Source organism: Engraulis encrasicolus, chromosome 10 (assembly GCF_034702125.1).
Source record: "Engraulis encrasicolus isolate BLACKSEA-1 chromosome 10, IST_EnEncr_1.0, whole genome shotgun sequence".
NCBI lineage: Eukaryota > Metazoa > Chordata > Actinopteri > Clupeiformes > Engraulidae > Engraulis > Engraulis encrasicolus.
Window position 1 is genome coordinate 19,905,075 of NC_085866.1, and position 17,181 is coordinate 19,922,255.

The window sequence follows — 17,181 nt, forward strand, 5'->3', positions numbered from 1 at the left end:
AAAATAAACAAACAAACAAAACAATAAACTCTCAGGTTGACACCTGAATCATCATGACTCGTTATTTGGGGGACTTTGGGGAATAATTTAAGTGAGTGTGTGTGTGCGTGCGTGCGTGCGTGCGTGCGTGTGTGCGTGTGTGTGTGTGTGTGTGTGCACGGTTCAGGTACATAGGACCAGAGGGTTTTTTTTTCTAAGAAAATGGTTCAGTAATACCCCAGGTTAAGTAAAGCTTGAGGTAGTGGTAAATCACTCCGAAGAGCTTGTAGTCCCTGTTTTGATAACTGCAGGTTATCCATATTCCTCCAAGGGCCGTACCTTTTTTTGGAAAAAAAAAGCACTTTTTGTCTTTATTTCTGTCAGAAAAGTGGAGGAGAGACAGAAATGAGAGGGAAGAGAGAGGGGGAAAGATCAGTAAATGACCCGAGACTCGAACCCGGGTCGTTGATGTAGTAACAGGGCCCTATCGTTAGGCCACGGCAGGGCCTTCCCCCTAAACTTTTGGCCTATACTGTTGGCGGTCATCTTTACAACAAACCCCAACTTCACTAGATCCCTAGAAAATATAACTTAATTTGTATTGCAAATGTAACTTCTAAGATTGCTTTACAAAACATGTCATATTTCGTGTGAAACTGCATAACATTAACATTATATCCTGGGGTGGATAAGATGGCCTCACGGGCCACAGATGGCCCTTGAGCCATAGGTTCCCCACCCATGTTCTAGCCTATGAGGTTCAGTGCTCAATCAAGATTCAGTTCCATACACTTTTCATAGCATTCAGCAAACATTTGCTCAATGCTTTCCACCTGTTCCTTGTGGGTATGCCCACTTGGGAAATGTAGCCTATTGACAAAAGTATAGGTACAAAGCGTAGTACTTACTAGGCCTATTAATAGGTGGGATATGTGGGATATAAACAATATAGTTAGCAGTAGTTCCAGTGATGCATCTGTGAGCAACATATGCAGGATTGGGTTAATATCCAACATCTGAACTGTAAAACTCTTGAAACTGCATATTTGAAGTAGGTTATTGATGACATTGTGTACCTAGGCCCTACTGCATATCGTTAGAATGTGCACGGTACATGGGTGGATATCAAGGTAATTAGATGTTAGCTAGTGTTGAGAGGTGTAGGTGTTTTTGTTTGTGTTTTCCAAGGTACCTCCCTTGGGGTTTACTATTACGCAATCAACACCGTGGCAAACGGTTATTTGGTTTAGGTTGGCCCTGTTGATAACCACTTCACTCTTATCAGCCAAAACCTAAAAGCTCTAAGCCACTGGTCACACATAATGGGTAACAGGAGACGCCTGGCCCTAATACCAGCTCGCAAAACTCGTTCTTCAACCCTGCGTAAAAAGGTTAAATTCACTTCCTCCAAGAATAGGCAACAGCGCCGGTCATTTCGACAGAGAATACCGGCAGTAGTCCAAATTATACGGAAGTGCGCTTGGGGCACTTGTTTTAGGTTGTATCTAAATATGGACGACATGCTTCTGTGATTAACATTAGTCAATACGGAGTTATCAAGGAGAGCGCTTCTAGGAACTGTGCCTTTAACAGGATGGCATTCCTGTATGATGTCAAGGGAGCGTCGGGAATTAGCATTTCAGCCTGACTGTGGTTTTTAGCGATTTATATCTCTTGTTTGCTGAAGTGATTCAACTTGCATGGTTGGTTCTTGTGCCAACCTGATCTTTTGGACAGCCCATTTCGCCATGGTAAGATACGCTGTATTTTCCCATGTTTTGGGGGCAAAGATGCGTCAAGGCAGACGGGGAAAAGTGCGCATCTCATTGTATAGACCTATGCGTAGCCTATAGCTGATGAAGTTGCACATACACCTATAAATAGCTCCATATCTTGTGTTGGCAAACGTGACCATGGGTGAATTATTTAACATGGCTATATCAGAATTCAGATTCGCACTGCTGTCTCATGGTCATCTTTGTAGGATAGGATGCTGTTCGATGCACCTGTTCCTTGGTACAGTGTTCGTATGTGGTAGGGTTATCATCGGGTATTCTGTTTTTATGAAAGTCGTTCAGTGTTTGTTTTAAGTGTTTATGTTTTCATCATACATTCATACATGCCCAGTAAAACATCCATTCATCCGTCTTTCAGGACAGATGAAATGATCGCGGAACTGGAGGACGGACGCTGGTGAAAACAATTCGTTCACGCTTCTCACACCACTATCTCAAATCTCACAGATAGGCTAAATGACGACGTAGACGCAATGAGGGACCTCCAATGAATTCACGTTGAGATTTTAGTGTGTTTACCTACTTCATAGAATTTACAAGGGATTTTACGATGTACGCGCCCTCTGCTGATGCCTCGTCCGGGTACGCCGGTGGCACTACAATGGTGGACAAGGACGCCTGCCAGGAGACGACGCTGGGCAGCGCCTACTCGCCAGTGGACTACATGAGCATCACCAGCTTCCCACGGCTGCCAGAGGACGATGGCCTCTCGTCGGAAAATGCCCCCAAACTGCGCAGAGAGGACGACAACGTCCTGAGCGAACAAGACACGGGTAGGCGCAGGCCATTGTCTATCACACCCAATTAGTCACACAAACGTCACCAGTCGCGCGCGCGCGCGCGTGTGTGTGTGTGTGTGTGAGAGAGAGAGAGAGAGAGAGAGAGAGAGAGAAACAACCACATAAACAAACCACATCCACCTTGTAGATGTGTTCAGTCTAAACAAACCTGTATAACCTCTGCATAACAATTAGCTCCACAGTGCCTCTGGTCAAAAACTTGTCAAAGCTGTAGCACAATTCTGCCCTACAAAGCAAAAAGGCAGTAACTGCACAGAGCTCCAAACTGAGTAAAATGACTTTAAAATGATACTGCAATCCAGTCTTAGTAGTTTTGGAGACATTATTGACATGCAGCAGTTTTGTTACTTTATATTACCACCTTTTATGCAGATTAATCAATTTATTTAAATTAATGTTTTGATATATATATGTCATTGAAGTCATAGTAACTCATTTTTGACAACAGCGCAGTTACTGCCTTTTTGCTTTGTAGGGCAGAATTCCTCTAAGCTTCATATAAATATATGCTTATCATCTATGATCCTTGAGCAGGATCTAGAACACTCCCTGTTCCTGCCAGAGGTGTAGGCCTATCTAGCCCTATAAAACAGCAGAAGTGAAAGAAATGTAAAACTCATTGGGTACAACGGAATAATTGGTGTAACAGCTATGTAATAATAATACTGTGTCATGTACTTGTGTCGCACCTTCATCTTATATTTACACTACTACTACCTTTCACACCTCTCTCTGTAGATCCGGACATGTTCCTGAGGTCTGCCCGTCTGCAGCGGCTCCCCTCCTCTGCCTCTGATCTGGCCAGCCAAGACCTCTCTCCCCTGAGGGAGACGGACCGAGACCCCATGGCCGAAGGCTGTGCATGCCAGAGGGATGGCCTCACCGTCATCATCACGGCCTGCCTCACCTTCGCCACTGGGGTCACCGTGGCCCTCATCATGCAGATCTACTTTGGGGACCCTCAGGTGTGCTCTGGTTTGAGTGAAAGTGTTCACAGTTTGCTTCCTTTCTACGTGGACTGAGTATCCTTGTTTAGTGAAGATCATCAGTAGCCTGGTCCTGACCATCCCATAATACTGAAAAGAAAATAAAGGTCCGCAACACTGTTAAATGCTCCCAAATATTTAATGCCATAAATGCCATTAAATATTTGGGAGCATTTAACAGTGTTGCGGATCTTTCTTTTCTTTTCAGTTATCTTACGTTTGGTCCAGCACCTGTGCCACTGATGTGCGCACATTCTGTGACTTTCTGCATCCCATAATACTACCATTTCCTTTTGTATTCATGTAGTAGTGGAGCCAATAGTTTGGCGGAAGTACGTAGGATGGCGCATAGGATGGTACGTAGGATGGCCTTAGTCTGGATTTTTGTACTTTTTGAAACACTCATACAGAATCAGTATGGGATTGTTTGTCAGTCAGACAGCTTGTCATTTTAATGTCATGTTGTCCCTACTCAAGGCCGCTGACAGCCTCAGGCAGGCCTGGGATAAAGTTATGTGAAAAGTCCCCCCTGTAGCCATTTAATGTAGCCTGGCGACGCCGTCCATGTACTCCACCCAAAGATTTTGGCTCCGCACGTCTGGCAAAAGCCTCGAGCTCGGTTCTCTCAGTGTTTTGCCAATCAGCAAACAGTTGAGAGTGGTGACGTAGAACTCACTCGCGAGCTCCGTTACTGATTGGTTAAGGTAACTATATTGACACTTTCGTTTTGTTATTTGTATACTTTTGCGACGCTATAACGTAACAGGCATGCTAACAAAGCACAATATGGGCTTTAATTTGAGTTTGGAACTTCAATGAATTTAAATGATAGAGTAAGATCAGACCATCTCCCATCGTCCACGGTGACGGATTCCTCATGGCTTTTGCCAGACTGATTGACGGAGTCAACAGTCGGCTATTCACCCAGGCTACATTTAATGCACTCTGTAGGCCTACCTCCAGTGGCATCATGCTGTAATAGCCATTGAAAAGTGAACTACCATAGCACTGTAATACTATGACATAACACAGGGCCTTTAGTAAGCCACTACAACTTGGTCATTGCCATTCTGGTATAACAGCAAATTTATAATGCAGTGTCGTCACTGGTTAATATACATTAACAGGTTAATACACACCTGACAGAGCTCAGGTAATGCCTGAGCGAACATGATGACGCACAGAGGCGAAACAAGTTGTTTGCTGTAAATAAACAAGCATACAGTCAAGAAAGTGTGCGACAAACTTCTTTCTTTTTCAGGGTTAATAAACATGTTGTTACATGGGTGGAGAAGAACCATATGGCTTGGGGTTCATTTATGGCCCATGAGGGCGTCTTATCCGGTCCCCGATATAATTTCAATGTTATACAGTTTCACATGAAATATGACATGTTTTGTAAAGCAATCTTAGAAATTACATTTGCAATACAAGTAAGTGTTATTTTCAGGGGACCTAATGAAGGTGGGGTCTGTTGTAAAGGTTGCCACCTTCAATATAGGCCTAAAGTGCAGGGAGAAATCCTGGTGGTTTGTGTTCATAGTAGGCCCATGGAGGAAATGATCAAATTTGAAGTTGCCCTTTGAATGAAAAAGTCTCCTCACCTGCTCTCACACAAATAACGATCATCACACCCATTATCTGCTGCTTGTGATCTCCTCTCCAGATATTTCACCAGGGTGCCGTGGTGACAGATGTGGCCCACTGTACCTCGCTGGGCTTCGACGTGCTCAATAAGCAGGGCTCCAGCGTGGACGCCGCCATCGCAGCTGCCATCTGCCTGGGCATCGTCCACCCACACACCTCAGGACTCGGAGGGTGAGATGCCCCCCTCTCCCATGGCATTTAATCAGTGCCATTCAAATGCTTAGGAGAATTACTTTTAAAATAATGTTACTTTGCTCGTAATTTATCAACAATCGTTTTATGTGCTTTGATTTTACATGGTATGCTTTGCATTTTCTTTGGCATGATCACTATTGATGACATCTTTTGGTTATTCATACATTTTATTTGTGTTTGCTTGATTGCGGAACAGTGGAGGAGTAATGATAGTCCACGACATTCGTAAAAATGAGAGTCGTGTCATTGACTTCCGTGAGACCGCACCGTCAGCCATTCGAGAGGAGATGCTGCAGTCAGACTTGGAGGAGAAGGTGAGAGAAAAAGAACACTTCTGGTCAGCATCTTTTCCATTCTGGAGGTGATGCTGGAGGGGGTTACCTGGCTCACATACGGTCAGATATTAGAACACGTTGTCCTCTCCTTTCCTGTGTTTTTCCGTTATTTTCTTCCTTTCCCTTTCAATCTTGTCATATCCTGTCCTGTCCTAGTGTGATGGTTGCCATAGAGCAGAGTTCTGCAGTAGAATGTTAGTAAACCTCCCTCCCAAAGCCTCACACAGGTGCAATAGCAACTGAGCTATTGGCCTCGACGTGTAGCTCAATGGTTTCGTACTTGTTCCCTGAAGCCGGACAGTTTTTGTGATTTGAAAGACATGGGATCCAGTCCCTAGTGTCGAACTAGCGTGGACGAACATCACTACAAACACTAGCCTATCCCATATTATCCTATCCCCTGATCTTGATCCAAGCAGATACAATTATTGTTTTCTAGAATCTGTGTCTAAACCACTGCATCACTTCAACTGTTTGTGCAACCTTAGGCAGAATGTCTAGATTAGGGGTCCCCAAACTTTTTCTCTGGGGGCCACATTATCGTTCCTGACTGTGATCAGGGACCAGGATCAATCATGTGGACTGTATACTAGGCCACTGCCTGTTATAGCCATAATTTCTAGTACAAAATAGTTAATCATTACAAGTGATTTGTAAAAGAAGTGAGTACTTAACATGTTTTTCAATTTGAAATACCACAGGTATTCTTTTTAATTTCTATTAACCATGTAAAATAGCAAGGAAAGGTTAGAAAAATATGGTGATTGACAATTTATGAGTGATACAATAGAAATGGTAGGCCTGTTGATATTACAGTGAGATGAGAAACTTCTGGTGATTCACAGTAGGTTAGTGAAAATTAAACTGTAGGAAGGCCTGTTGATAAATAGAATAAAATGTTTTAAAAATATATTTTATCATTTTTTTTCTGTGAGAATTGCTTCTTTGGGACAATGCAAATGGTGAGGTGCAGAGAGGTGGAGGGCCGGTCAAAGGGGCTTGGCGGGCCGCATCCGGCCCCCGGGCCTTAGTTTGGGGACCCCTGGTCTAGATGTTCATGATATACACATATGTGCTATGTTATTAGAGTCCTGAGGGTGTTTTGCTGTTCCCTTACAGCCTGGTGTTCTGGTGGGAGTGCCCGGAATGATGAAGGGCATGTATAAGGCTCACGAGCTCTATGGAAGGTAAGAAGAACATCAGGATGGAAAATGATTGTACATACTTCATCTTCCATGTGTTTATTATTTTTCATCTGTTTTAAGCATGTTATAAAGTTTTTTAGTAAGTGTATATTTAAAAAAAAACTGTGTCTAATTGTTAACATTATGAGGTGATGTACTACTTGAACAGCATTTACATCTTTGCAACATTTTCAGGTTAACATGGCAAAACATCATCACCATGGCAGCAGATGTGGCTAGAGATGGATTTAATGTCACTCATGACTTGGGTACGTCCTCTCATTTGTATGGCAGAAACATTTTCAATGATAGTATATGGTCTTTGGACCTCAATATCCATCCTCCAGTTGTTTCCTCTGCCCTTGTGCCTTGGTGTCACCCATCCTCCTGTGGAGGACACAAAGAAGGAACCAAGAGAGGATATGCTGTAGGAATCAAGCACCATGTGTAAACCTGCTTCTGCTGCCTTTTGACTCCCTTCTTCATCCTCATCCTCTTACCTTTTCATGCATTGAGATGTCCATCAGGACATTGAACCTTGAGGCACAAGGTCAGAGAACAGAGGGTAGATGAAGGAACTGAAAATAGATCCATCGATAGTGTTGCAATGTGTCTTACTCTTCTGCCTGTGATCTTCTGCAGCCGAGGCTCTCACCAAAGTCAAGGAGCAGAACGTGTCCGAGGCTTTCCAGGACCTCTTCTTTCCAGATGGACAGGTCCCACTGCCTGGTCTGTTCACAAGGCGTCTGGACCTGGCAGCCATCTTGGACAAGATCGCAGCCAACGGCTTATCTGAGTTCTACAACAACAACTTGACTCAGGAAATAGTAGCCGAAGTAAGCTACAAATGCCAGTTTAGTTACTGAACTTTTTCTGTGTTATTGTCCATGTTGTTGAATTGTGTTTTACTTTGGACAGGTTCAAAAACATGGGGGGATTCTTGTAGAGGAAGACTTCAGCAACTATAGCGCATTGTTACAGCAGCCAGTGGAGATGCAATATCAAGGTGAAAAACAAAAGACATAGGCCTATTTACAATCAGTATTAGATTTAGATTAACATTTACATTAGCAACCAACAATTGTCACATTTGTCCTAATTACCTCCGCCAAGGAGGTTATGTGATCGCCTGGGTTTCTGTGTTGTCTGTGTTTGTTCGTTCGTTCGTTCGTGCGCTGCTATTTCACTGCCTGCCACAAGGTGCGCACGGTGAGCACTGAGCACCTTGCCTGATTATCATCGTAGACTTGCCGCCGAAGGTGTTGCATCACTAGGAGGGCGCAGCCTGGCTACTGAGCACCGGCGTGCCTGCGCCTTTCTGAGCAAAAATAAGGAACAGGGAGAGAGTCTCCTTTGCCGCGCCAGCTCCAACACAAAGTGCATTTGATTTCACCTAAAAAGTTGTTCATCCGCATGCAGGAAACAATCCTGTCAAATTAATTACCACCGCTGCCAAAAATATGTTATCCATATGTTATCATTGCTGTTGCGAGATGGACAGTGACCACCCCCGCAGATCGTTTAGGTTCACGATGCTGTCGAATTAAGTAGGCCTACGTTGTCAAAAATATGGAATGTGATAGTGTAAGTTCACAATGCTGTTGTGGACTGTGACTGAGGTTCGCAATGCTGTCGAATTAATTAGGCTACCGTTGCCAAAATAATGTATGACTGTACGTTCACAATGCTGGTAAAATTCATTACATCCCCTTCGCTACATTTAAAGTTAACCCCAAGTTGTTTGCGAGATGGACCAGGATCAGAAAGCCCGACAGTCTGCATAATGGCCGAGCACCGGCGAATATTCCAATCGGGTGTGCCGCCAAAGCAATAAGGAAAAGGACTGTCTCCTTTGACGCCAGCTCCAAAACCATTGCTATCAACCTAAAAATGTGCTCATCAGCAGGCACCCTTTTGGCTACACCCTCGTTGAAGTTAACAAACAGTCCTGTGAAATGAATTAACGCTGCCTGCCTAAAATATGTGTGAAGTGGAAGTGTACTGCTGTGAGATGGACAGTGACCACCGCAGATCATTTCGGTTGACAATAATGTCGAATTAATTAGGTAGGCTACCATCGCCAAAACAATATGGAATTTGTGGCTGTGCAAGTTCACAATGCTGGTCAAATGCATTACACTTCACTCAATTTAACCCAGTTGCGAGATGGACCACAAAGCCCGACAGCAATGCCTAGACTGATTAACAACGGTGATAGTGATTTCCCTAGAATTAGGAAATGCCGCTTCACGCTTCAGCCGACAGCGCTAAGGCCAACCAGTGGCCCATGAGAATAATGCATACCATCGTAGGCAAAAAACAGGATTAACCATACGGTTGTCTGTGGTTGTTTCAGTTTTGTTGGTCAAAATCATTACATTCCCTTCACTAATCATAGGCCTACAGTTCTACTAGCGTGTGATCACAAGTTTTCAAAGCAGGTTGATTTTTATCTTGTAGTAAGCACAAAGCTGGATTAGGCTGACACAATTGGTATAATTCCACTTAGTCTTTAAAGTGTGATATGAAATAGCTGTAATAAGGGCATGCTGCCAATCATCAAAACTGTTTATAACAATGTGACCAGCAACTTCTGACCTTCAATAAGTGCATTTATAGGACAGTGCATAGTAAGTTCACAATATAGCATGTAGCACTTTGCCAATACCACAATCACACAGGTGAACAAAACAGACCACAGTTAATCAAGGGCATGGTAATTATAAACAAGGCCGACAGGCGGACAACAGATGCGTCCCTCTATGCCAGTTCCAACCTCATAGCCTCATGGTCATAGCCTATTGCCCATGGAAACTCCAAATAATGTGGTAGGCAGCGAAATGACGAGACAAAGCTTTATATTTTGCAGTTTAGACTATAATAAGGCCATCATGCTTGGATTTGGACAATAAGCATCTAATTTCAAATTTCACATAGATCAAGTGGCTACATTACAAATTACCAGATATTATTAGTACTAGGTTATTGATCAACCTTTAGTAGGCTATCATGCCATTTCAGCGTCATGTGCATGTGGGAAAGAAACTAAACATCGCCAAATAGCCTAATAAATAAATAAAACCGTTTGGGTGAATCATGCGCTATGGGTTCACCCTTTGGATGCATTGTGCGCTTAATTTTCAATGCCAGCTTTTTACCGTCAAGGCACAAAGCAGTGAGCTTCAGTGGCAGAGTTTACCAAATTCATACGACTGCAAACCAAACGAAGCAAAAGACGCGTTCTGTCCCGTGCTCTCTCTGAGCGCAAGGGAAAGCACCTGTGGGGCCCATCTGTCTACTAGTTCGAGAACACGGACTACTCACTGAAACGTAGTGGCAGAATGTTTGCAAACTCACGTTTAGAGGAAGAGCTGTAGCGCTGCTGGTCGCCTGTCAACGTATTGGGAGGGAAAGTGGAAAACAGCGATCCTAGCGGTTACGTTCCAAACACCAGGGCGACCCTATTGAAACTCCCATAGACGAGTTTTAAAAAAAATCCCAAAAAGATATGACTAGGAACTATAACACCAGACACATTTTTCAGCGTACACAATAGGATGAACTACTACCTGTGAAAATCTTAAGTCATTTTTTGCCCTTTTAAGAAAAATAGAAATTGTGCCAATCTGGTCGGAAACGGACTACAGCTCCCAGCATGCTGTGCTTCGCGCCTCGTTGACAACACAGAGAAACAAATGAACGCGAATGAACGCAAGTTCTTCGCATATGTTCACATTCTTGTAATCCTGTGAGTTCCACATTGTCTTCTTATTAAACATATACACGCGATCATTTTGGTTTGGTTTTAACTTCTCTAGTAGATATGATGGCTTCTGTGGTGACGAGTAACCACCTCTCTGGCTCATGTTTGGCTATGCTAATTTGGCTATGCTAATTACATGGAGTAAACATGTCACACATGCCAGTCAGTGTAGTTCTGTATTAGCTTTTTAAAGAATATTAAAATCAGTTCAGATCAGTGAAAAACCGAACATTTTACCACCTGATTCGATAAAACGGGCCAACATGCCTATAATATGACTGCCACTACTTCTACTTCGTCGGCAGGGCCGAGATGTAATTTTTCAAAGAAAAAACCCATTCATTTGTTGCAGGGGCTTGGAACGTTGCCAGCAGGGGGCGATGAGATTACTTTCCCTCCCTATTACGGTTCCATAATATCGCGCTGGGGGTGTGGTCACGCATACTCCCATTAGATTCTCCCCGGGGCTAACTACGCTGCTCAGCCGACTTTCGAACCTCGCGGCGCGGCCTGTCTCGCAGCTGACACCGGGTAGACCGAGCGAGATAACAAACGGCGAACGGTCGTTTGCACACATTACTCACCCAATATCACAACACAGTGTGTACATGGCTTAAATGCGATTGTGTTCTGGTCCTAGATAACATTTAAGCCCCGTTATATCCTTATAGAAGTATAGAAGTAGTCTAATATAAGCTTGTAGCTGCCTGGTTCTGGTAAAATGCTAACATTAGCTTACCCGGTTAGCTCAAAACATCGAGTGATCAAATGGCAATGTGGGGTAACCTACTTGTGTTACATTCGTTCGTGGTGCATTTTTACATCAATCCGTGGTAGTCTTGACATTTATAAGCATTTAGGGTCTTTATATTAAGCAAAAACGTGATGTTGGAAATCACAGAAATCGCCGCCATGTTTGTAAAAAAAATTTTTAACTCCCGTCCGCCTTGTGGTGGACACGGGAAGGAACAATTGAAGGAATGCGTTTCAGACAGCGTTTCAGACAAGGAATGCGTTTCAGACAGCGTTTCAGACAAGGAATGCGTTTCAGACGGACGGACGGACGGACAGACCCTCTTATAGAGATGCTGGGACGCATCTAAAAATACAGATATAATCTAGTTACAACTTGACTGTTTAATTCTCTGAACACACTAATGGTGTGTATAAACCTGCATAAATGACACAAATATCCCACTGTATGTGTCTAAAAACAAACGTAACTTCCTTGGCGGAGGTCTGCACACTCTGGGTGCATTTCTAGTTTAATATTGGATCAAAGCAGAGCCCAAAACCTGCTAATATAGGTATTTGGCACTGTATGAATGACTGATTTGGTGTGTCATTAATGAAATTACCTCCGCCAAGGAGGTTATGTTTTCGGTCACGTTGGTTTGTCTGTCTGTCTGTCTGTCTGTCTGTCTGTCTGTCTGTCTGTCTGTCTGCCTGTTTGTTTGTCAGTAGGCTAACTCAAGAACTTATTACTTGATTTGAATGAAACTTTGGGGAGTTTTTGGAAATGACCAAAGGAACAAGTGATTCAATTTTGGTGGTGATCCGGATCACAAACCGGAACCAGGACTTTTTGAAAGATTCTTCACCATTGCTAGCCTACAAATCTAGACGCCCCTAATGACAGCAAATTGAATTGCGGGACAGGGCGAATTTTGACATTCCAGTTTCCAACTCCACAAAAAGAAGGCAGAAATACTCCAAATAAAAATAGGGTGTAACATAGTCAAATGTTTTATCAAACAGCTTCCTTGGCTGAGGTCTGCACTCTCTGGGTGCATTTCTAGTTTAATGTTGTGTCAATGCAGGTTACATACTGTACAGTGCACATCCTCAATGACTGTTTTATTGTGTCCTTCAGGGTATCAAGTGATGGGAGCCCCTGCTCCACATACGGGCGCTGCTCTCATCACAGCCCTTAACATCCTGGAAGGTTTCAACATCACCAACCAACTGCCCAGAAACAGCACTTACCACTGGATCACAGAGGTACTGCACACTCAAGACCTCAAATCAGAACATTATAAAAGACCATGGTGAAGTCTGCATTGAAACAAAATGATGTTGTTCTATTACTGCAGTTATTCATGTGTGAAACAGTCAGTCACGTGTATTTCTTCTTTCGTTTCCAGACTCTCAAAATTGCCTTGTCGTTGGCAAGTGGGTTAGGCGACCCTATGTTTGATTCGTCTGTCTCTGAAGTAGTGACTGAAATGTTAAGGTATTGTTTCTCAATCTCAATTTTCTCAATCTCTCACAAACACAGCATGACATTATCAATTATATAGGCTACTAGAATATTTTGTGAAGTTTGATTCTAAATTGCTCTGTTTTAACACACACACTTTGCCCGTCTTGTCCTCTTTGTATTTTAAGCAAGAAACAGGCAACGGTATTCCGTAGCATGATCAACGACTCGGTGGCGCTACCCCCAGACCACTACACCCCAGCGTATGGCCTGGAGGAAGGAGCGGTGGCCAGCCAGGTCATGATCATGGGCCCCGATGACTTCATCGTGTCTGTTATGAGGTGCGAGCTTACCAGTATACAGGACTTACTTTACAATCAAAATCATGGAAGTCATTTTATTTTAAGACAGTTTTGTCATTACCATCCAAAAATACCGGTAATAACACTGTACTACATGGAAACGGATATGACTGTGCATTGCAAAACAAAAGAAAACATGTTATGCTTTTCAGGACCCACAGGTGGGTCTGTTTATGCTGCAACTGTATATGGCTTATTTAATAAGGGATGGGCAAGTTTTATGATGAAGTGAGCCACGTTTTTTCATTGCCACCATCGGAGGGGCATATGACCATGGAAGTGACTGCAACTCGCAACTGCAACTTGCAACTGCAACGAGTAATTACATAAACAATATGGCGGCCATTTAGTGTGCGTCATGTCCATCATTCACGCTCTGCATTTTTGACCGGACTATCTATGACTTACGCTAGACCCAGCAACTATGGACCTTACGTCTCTAAGAATCCTGGTCCTAACCTACGTTGACCTATGTCTCTACAATCTCTATCTATTTCTTCTACCTCTGCCTTCCTGCTATTTCTGCCTCTCCTCTCTACTGCTCCTTTTAAATCCACCTCTAACAATGATGTTTTTTTCCCATTTGTTAAGCACTTTGAGTTACATGCCTTGTATGATACAGTGCTATACAAATACAATTATTATTATTATTATTATTATTATTATTATTATTATTATTATTATTATTATTATTATTATTATTATCATTATTAAATTTTTATTAGGCCATCATCTGGGTACTTTCAGTGCACTGAATTTTCAGTGTGAGTGCCCTACGCATTGAAATATAGTGCATCATTTGTGACACATTTGACTGTGTTTTTGGCCACCTAGACTCTGACACATGCAATGTAGCTAAATCATTTTCTTCCTTTTTATTCTAGCTCACTGAACCGGCCATTTGGTAGCAGGATTGTGACTCCTTCTGGGGTTCTCCTCAACAGCCAGATATTAGATTTCTCGTGGCCAAACAAGACCAGTACCAATGCACCACCCAATCCGGTAGGTTAGGGCACCAATATCTGACATTGCCATCCCTGGTAGTTTATGACAGTGCCATTTGCACACACATGCCAACATTTTATTGTGTAGGGAAATAATTCATGGATCTTTGCCAAGGTTGATGGCAGTATATTGCACTATACAGTATTGTGGTATATTGCAGTATATTTCAACTGTTTCAACTGTTAAATAATGTGACTTCATAATATTATTAGATGGGTAGCAAATAAACGTTGACTCACTTCTGTGAACACCCTTATAGTTGGTTACATACTGTAAAACCTTTTGACAATAATGTGTCCTCATTTATGAATGAAATGTTCAGATGTCTTAACAACCAACTGTGTTCTTTCCCCTGTGTCCACTGCAATGTGTACAGAGGAATCAAGTGCAGCCTGGCAAGAGGCCCCTGTCCTTTCTGATGCCCACTGCAGTAAGGCCATCAGGGGGCCTGTGTGGCACATATGTGGCTCTCGGCTCATCCAATGGGGACCGCGCTCTGAGTGGCATAACACAGGTGAAGTGTCAAAGGTCATCTGACTACAGAGTTAAAGCAGAAAGTAGAAGTAAAAGTACTTTATCAGATGTAATCACAACACTAGTGGTATGCTTTTATTAAATGGCTTCAATTTTTGTAGTATCATGATATCAGTGTTGGGTCGATGTCCTTTTTTTTGCCAGTAAGGTCATCTGGTGTTTCAGCTGATCTATTTCATGTGTGTACATATCTTTTCAATTTAATTCAATCATTGACAGGAACCGTATTTCCTGTAGAGTGTTGTGATGATGATTTAAAAAAAATAAAAAAATGTTAAGGTTCAATTTCAGTTCAGTTCTAACATGTTGTAGTCATCACTGCACGTTGCTGCAAACATAAATGTGTACCTTTTCAAAATGTCCAGGTTTTGCTGAACGTCTTGTCGTCACGCAAGAACCTGAGTGACAGCCTAAGTTATGGCCGCCTCCATCCGGAGCTTCAGCCTCCCAACACCCTCCTTGTGGACTGTAAGCACATGCACGCTACCTTAAAAATAGACCCCACCTTCTCTACATCCCCTGAATGCAACTTAATTGTATTGCAAATGTATTTTCTAAGATTCCTTTACAAAACATACCATATTTCATGTGAAGCTGCATAACATTAAAACAATATTGAGGGGCAGATAAAACGGCCTTTAGGGCCACAAACAGCCCTCCAGACACAGCTTCCCCACCTCTGACCTAGTGTAATGTGGTACGACATGGCCCCTGTTGTAAGTTTGTTTGTTACCAGAATGGCAATGAGCAAGCACTGATGTACACTGTACATGTATGTATTACCAAAGACAGTGTAATGCCATAATTGCCTGGTAATACTATGTTTGTAAAGTTTTAGTAGCGTTCCACTGGTGAAGCGGTGTGTCATGTCCACAAAAAATACATTCAACATAAAGTGAATTTTATTCTCATCTAACTTGGTTTTTAATTGCTTAAGCCATCAATTTGTATATCCTTTTAAACTGTGGCTAACATTACTTGCTTTTTCCACCCCTTCAGCAAAGTTTCCGGAAGAAGATGTGGAAGATCTGCTCTTGAAAGGACACCAAGTGCAGAGGATGGAGGTCCTCTCCCTGGTAGAAGGAACCAGGAGGACCAATGACCAGATTATTGGGGTGAAGGACCCCCGAAGTGTTGATGCCTCTGCGCTGACCATGTCCACGATCATGACTGTGCCTTAGCAGTAGCACACTTTGTGGAAATATTGCTTATTCCGTTGCGCCATGCTGTCTAACAGATGATATTGCACGAGGGAGAGGGGATGCAGTGGATGCCAAATATACCTACCCCCTCCTTTCCTCCCCCCTGTGGTTTATGGTGTGCAGTCATCATGGATGTTCTTCAGATGCTGCACTGGACACTGTACAGTTGAAGGGTGTAAAGGTGATATTGAGTGGCACTCAGAGCTAATCACCTCGGTAAATGTACTAACACAGATGAAATGAAATGAAGGTGAAACACACGCACACGCACACGCACACACACACACACACACACACACACACAGTAAGAGCATGCCAAATTTCCAGTGCAAGCTTCAGACTGGCAGTGAACATGACACACACACACACACACACACACACACACACACACACACACACACACACACACACACACACACACACACACACACACACACACACACACACACACACACACACACACACACACACACAGCATGTTAACGGCTCACCTTCAGCTTTCATCATGCTACCAGCACATACAATCACACTAAAACAGCATGCCTAAACACAGTTGTGTCCAGCCTCCTCATGTCTCCGCTGATGACCCTGCTTGAAAATACACTTTCTGTGAGCAAAGTAGACTTGATCCTTTCCTTTTGTGTCAGCTAATATATTGAAGTTTGCACATTGTGGAATGTGATTTGGAGATTAAAACCAGTGTCATAATTGAATGGATTAGCAGATTGTCTACATCTCTGTTAAATGCTGCAATGTTGTTATTATGGTGGTCCATCATTGTGAGTGGTGTATGCCGCTAATGAAAACATAGGTTACAAATCTAGTTGGAAGTGGCTGCTTACATAGTAGCCTATGTTTAGTGGGAGGGAATAGCCTAGTGTTTTGTAAAATGTGTAGACTAAACATAGGTTTGAGGTGTTTGTGAACATTTGATACAAATGAAGGAATGAGTTGGCCTACCATATTTTTGTATTGTCATGTAGGCCTTATCTGTGCTTTGAGTCTGCACTTTGCTTTAGGATTTATTCAAATATGTCTATTGTGGTGCATTCTTGACTGAATGGTGCTTTGTAAATGTGTTTTCGTTTTTTTTTATTGGGACAGTTTGTCAGGTTTGTTTTACATGCATTTATTTATCTGTGACAAATCATTGTAGGCCTAAATATAATTGTGAAATAAATAAAATAGAGAAA

General features: G+C 42.8%; 1 protein-coding gene across 1 annotated transcript; it reads left to right on the forward strand.

Annotated features, from left to right (window-relative positions):
* The first annotated feature begins 1,187 nt into the window (after positions 1 to 1,187).
* Positions 1,188 to 17,157, forward strand: LOC134456795 (glutathione hydrolase 7). The gene is made up of 16 exons (XM_063208348.1): positions 1,188 to 1,730; positions 2,134 to 2,548; positions 3,314 to 3,540; positions 5,228 to 5,379; positions 5,600 to 5,717; positions 6,858 to 6,925; positions 7,118 to 7,191; positions 7,565 to 7,758; positions 7,841 to 7,928; positions 12,559 to 12,686; positions 12,830 to 12,918; positions 13,074 to 13,226; positions 14,132 to 14,249; positions 14,629 to 14,766; positions 15,152 to 15,254; positions 15,786 to 17,157. The coding sequence occupies exons 2-16, from the start codon at positions 2,326 to 2,328 to the stop codon at positions 15,965 to 15,967; spliced, it is 2,055 nt and encodes a 684-aa protein (XP_063064418.1). The 5' UTR covers positions 1,188 to 1,730; positions 2,134 to 2,325; the 3' UTR covers positions 15,968 to 17,157.
* The last annotated feature ends 24 nt before the right edge of the window (positions 17,158 to 17,181 follow it).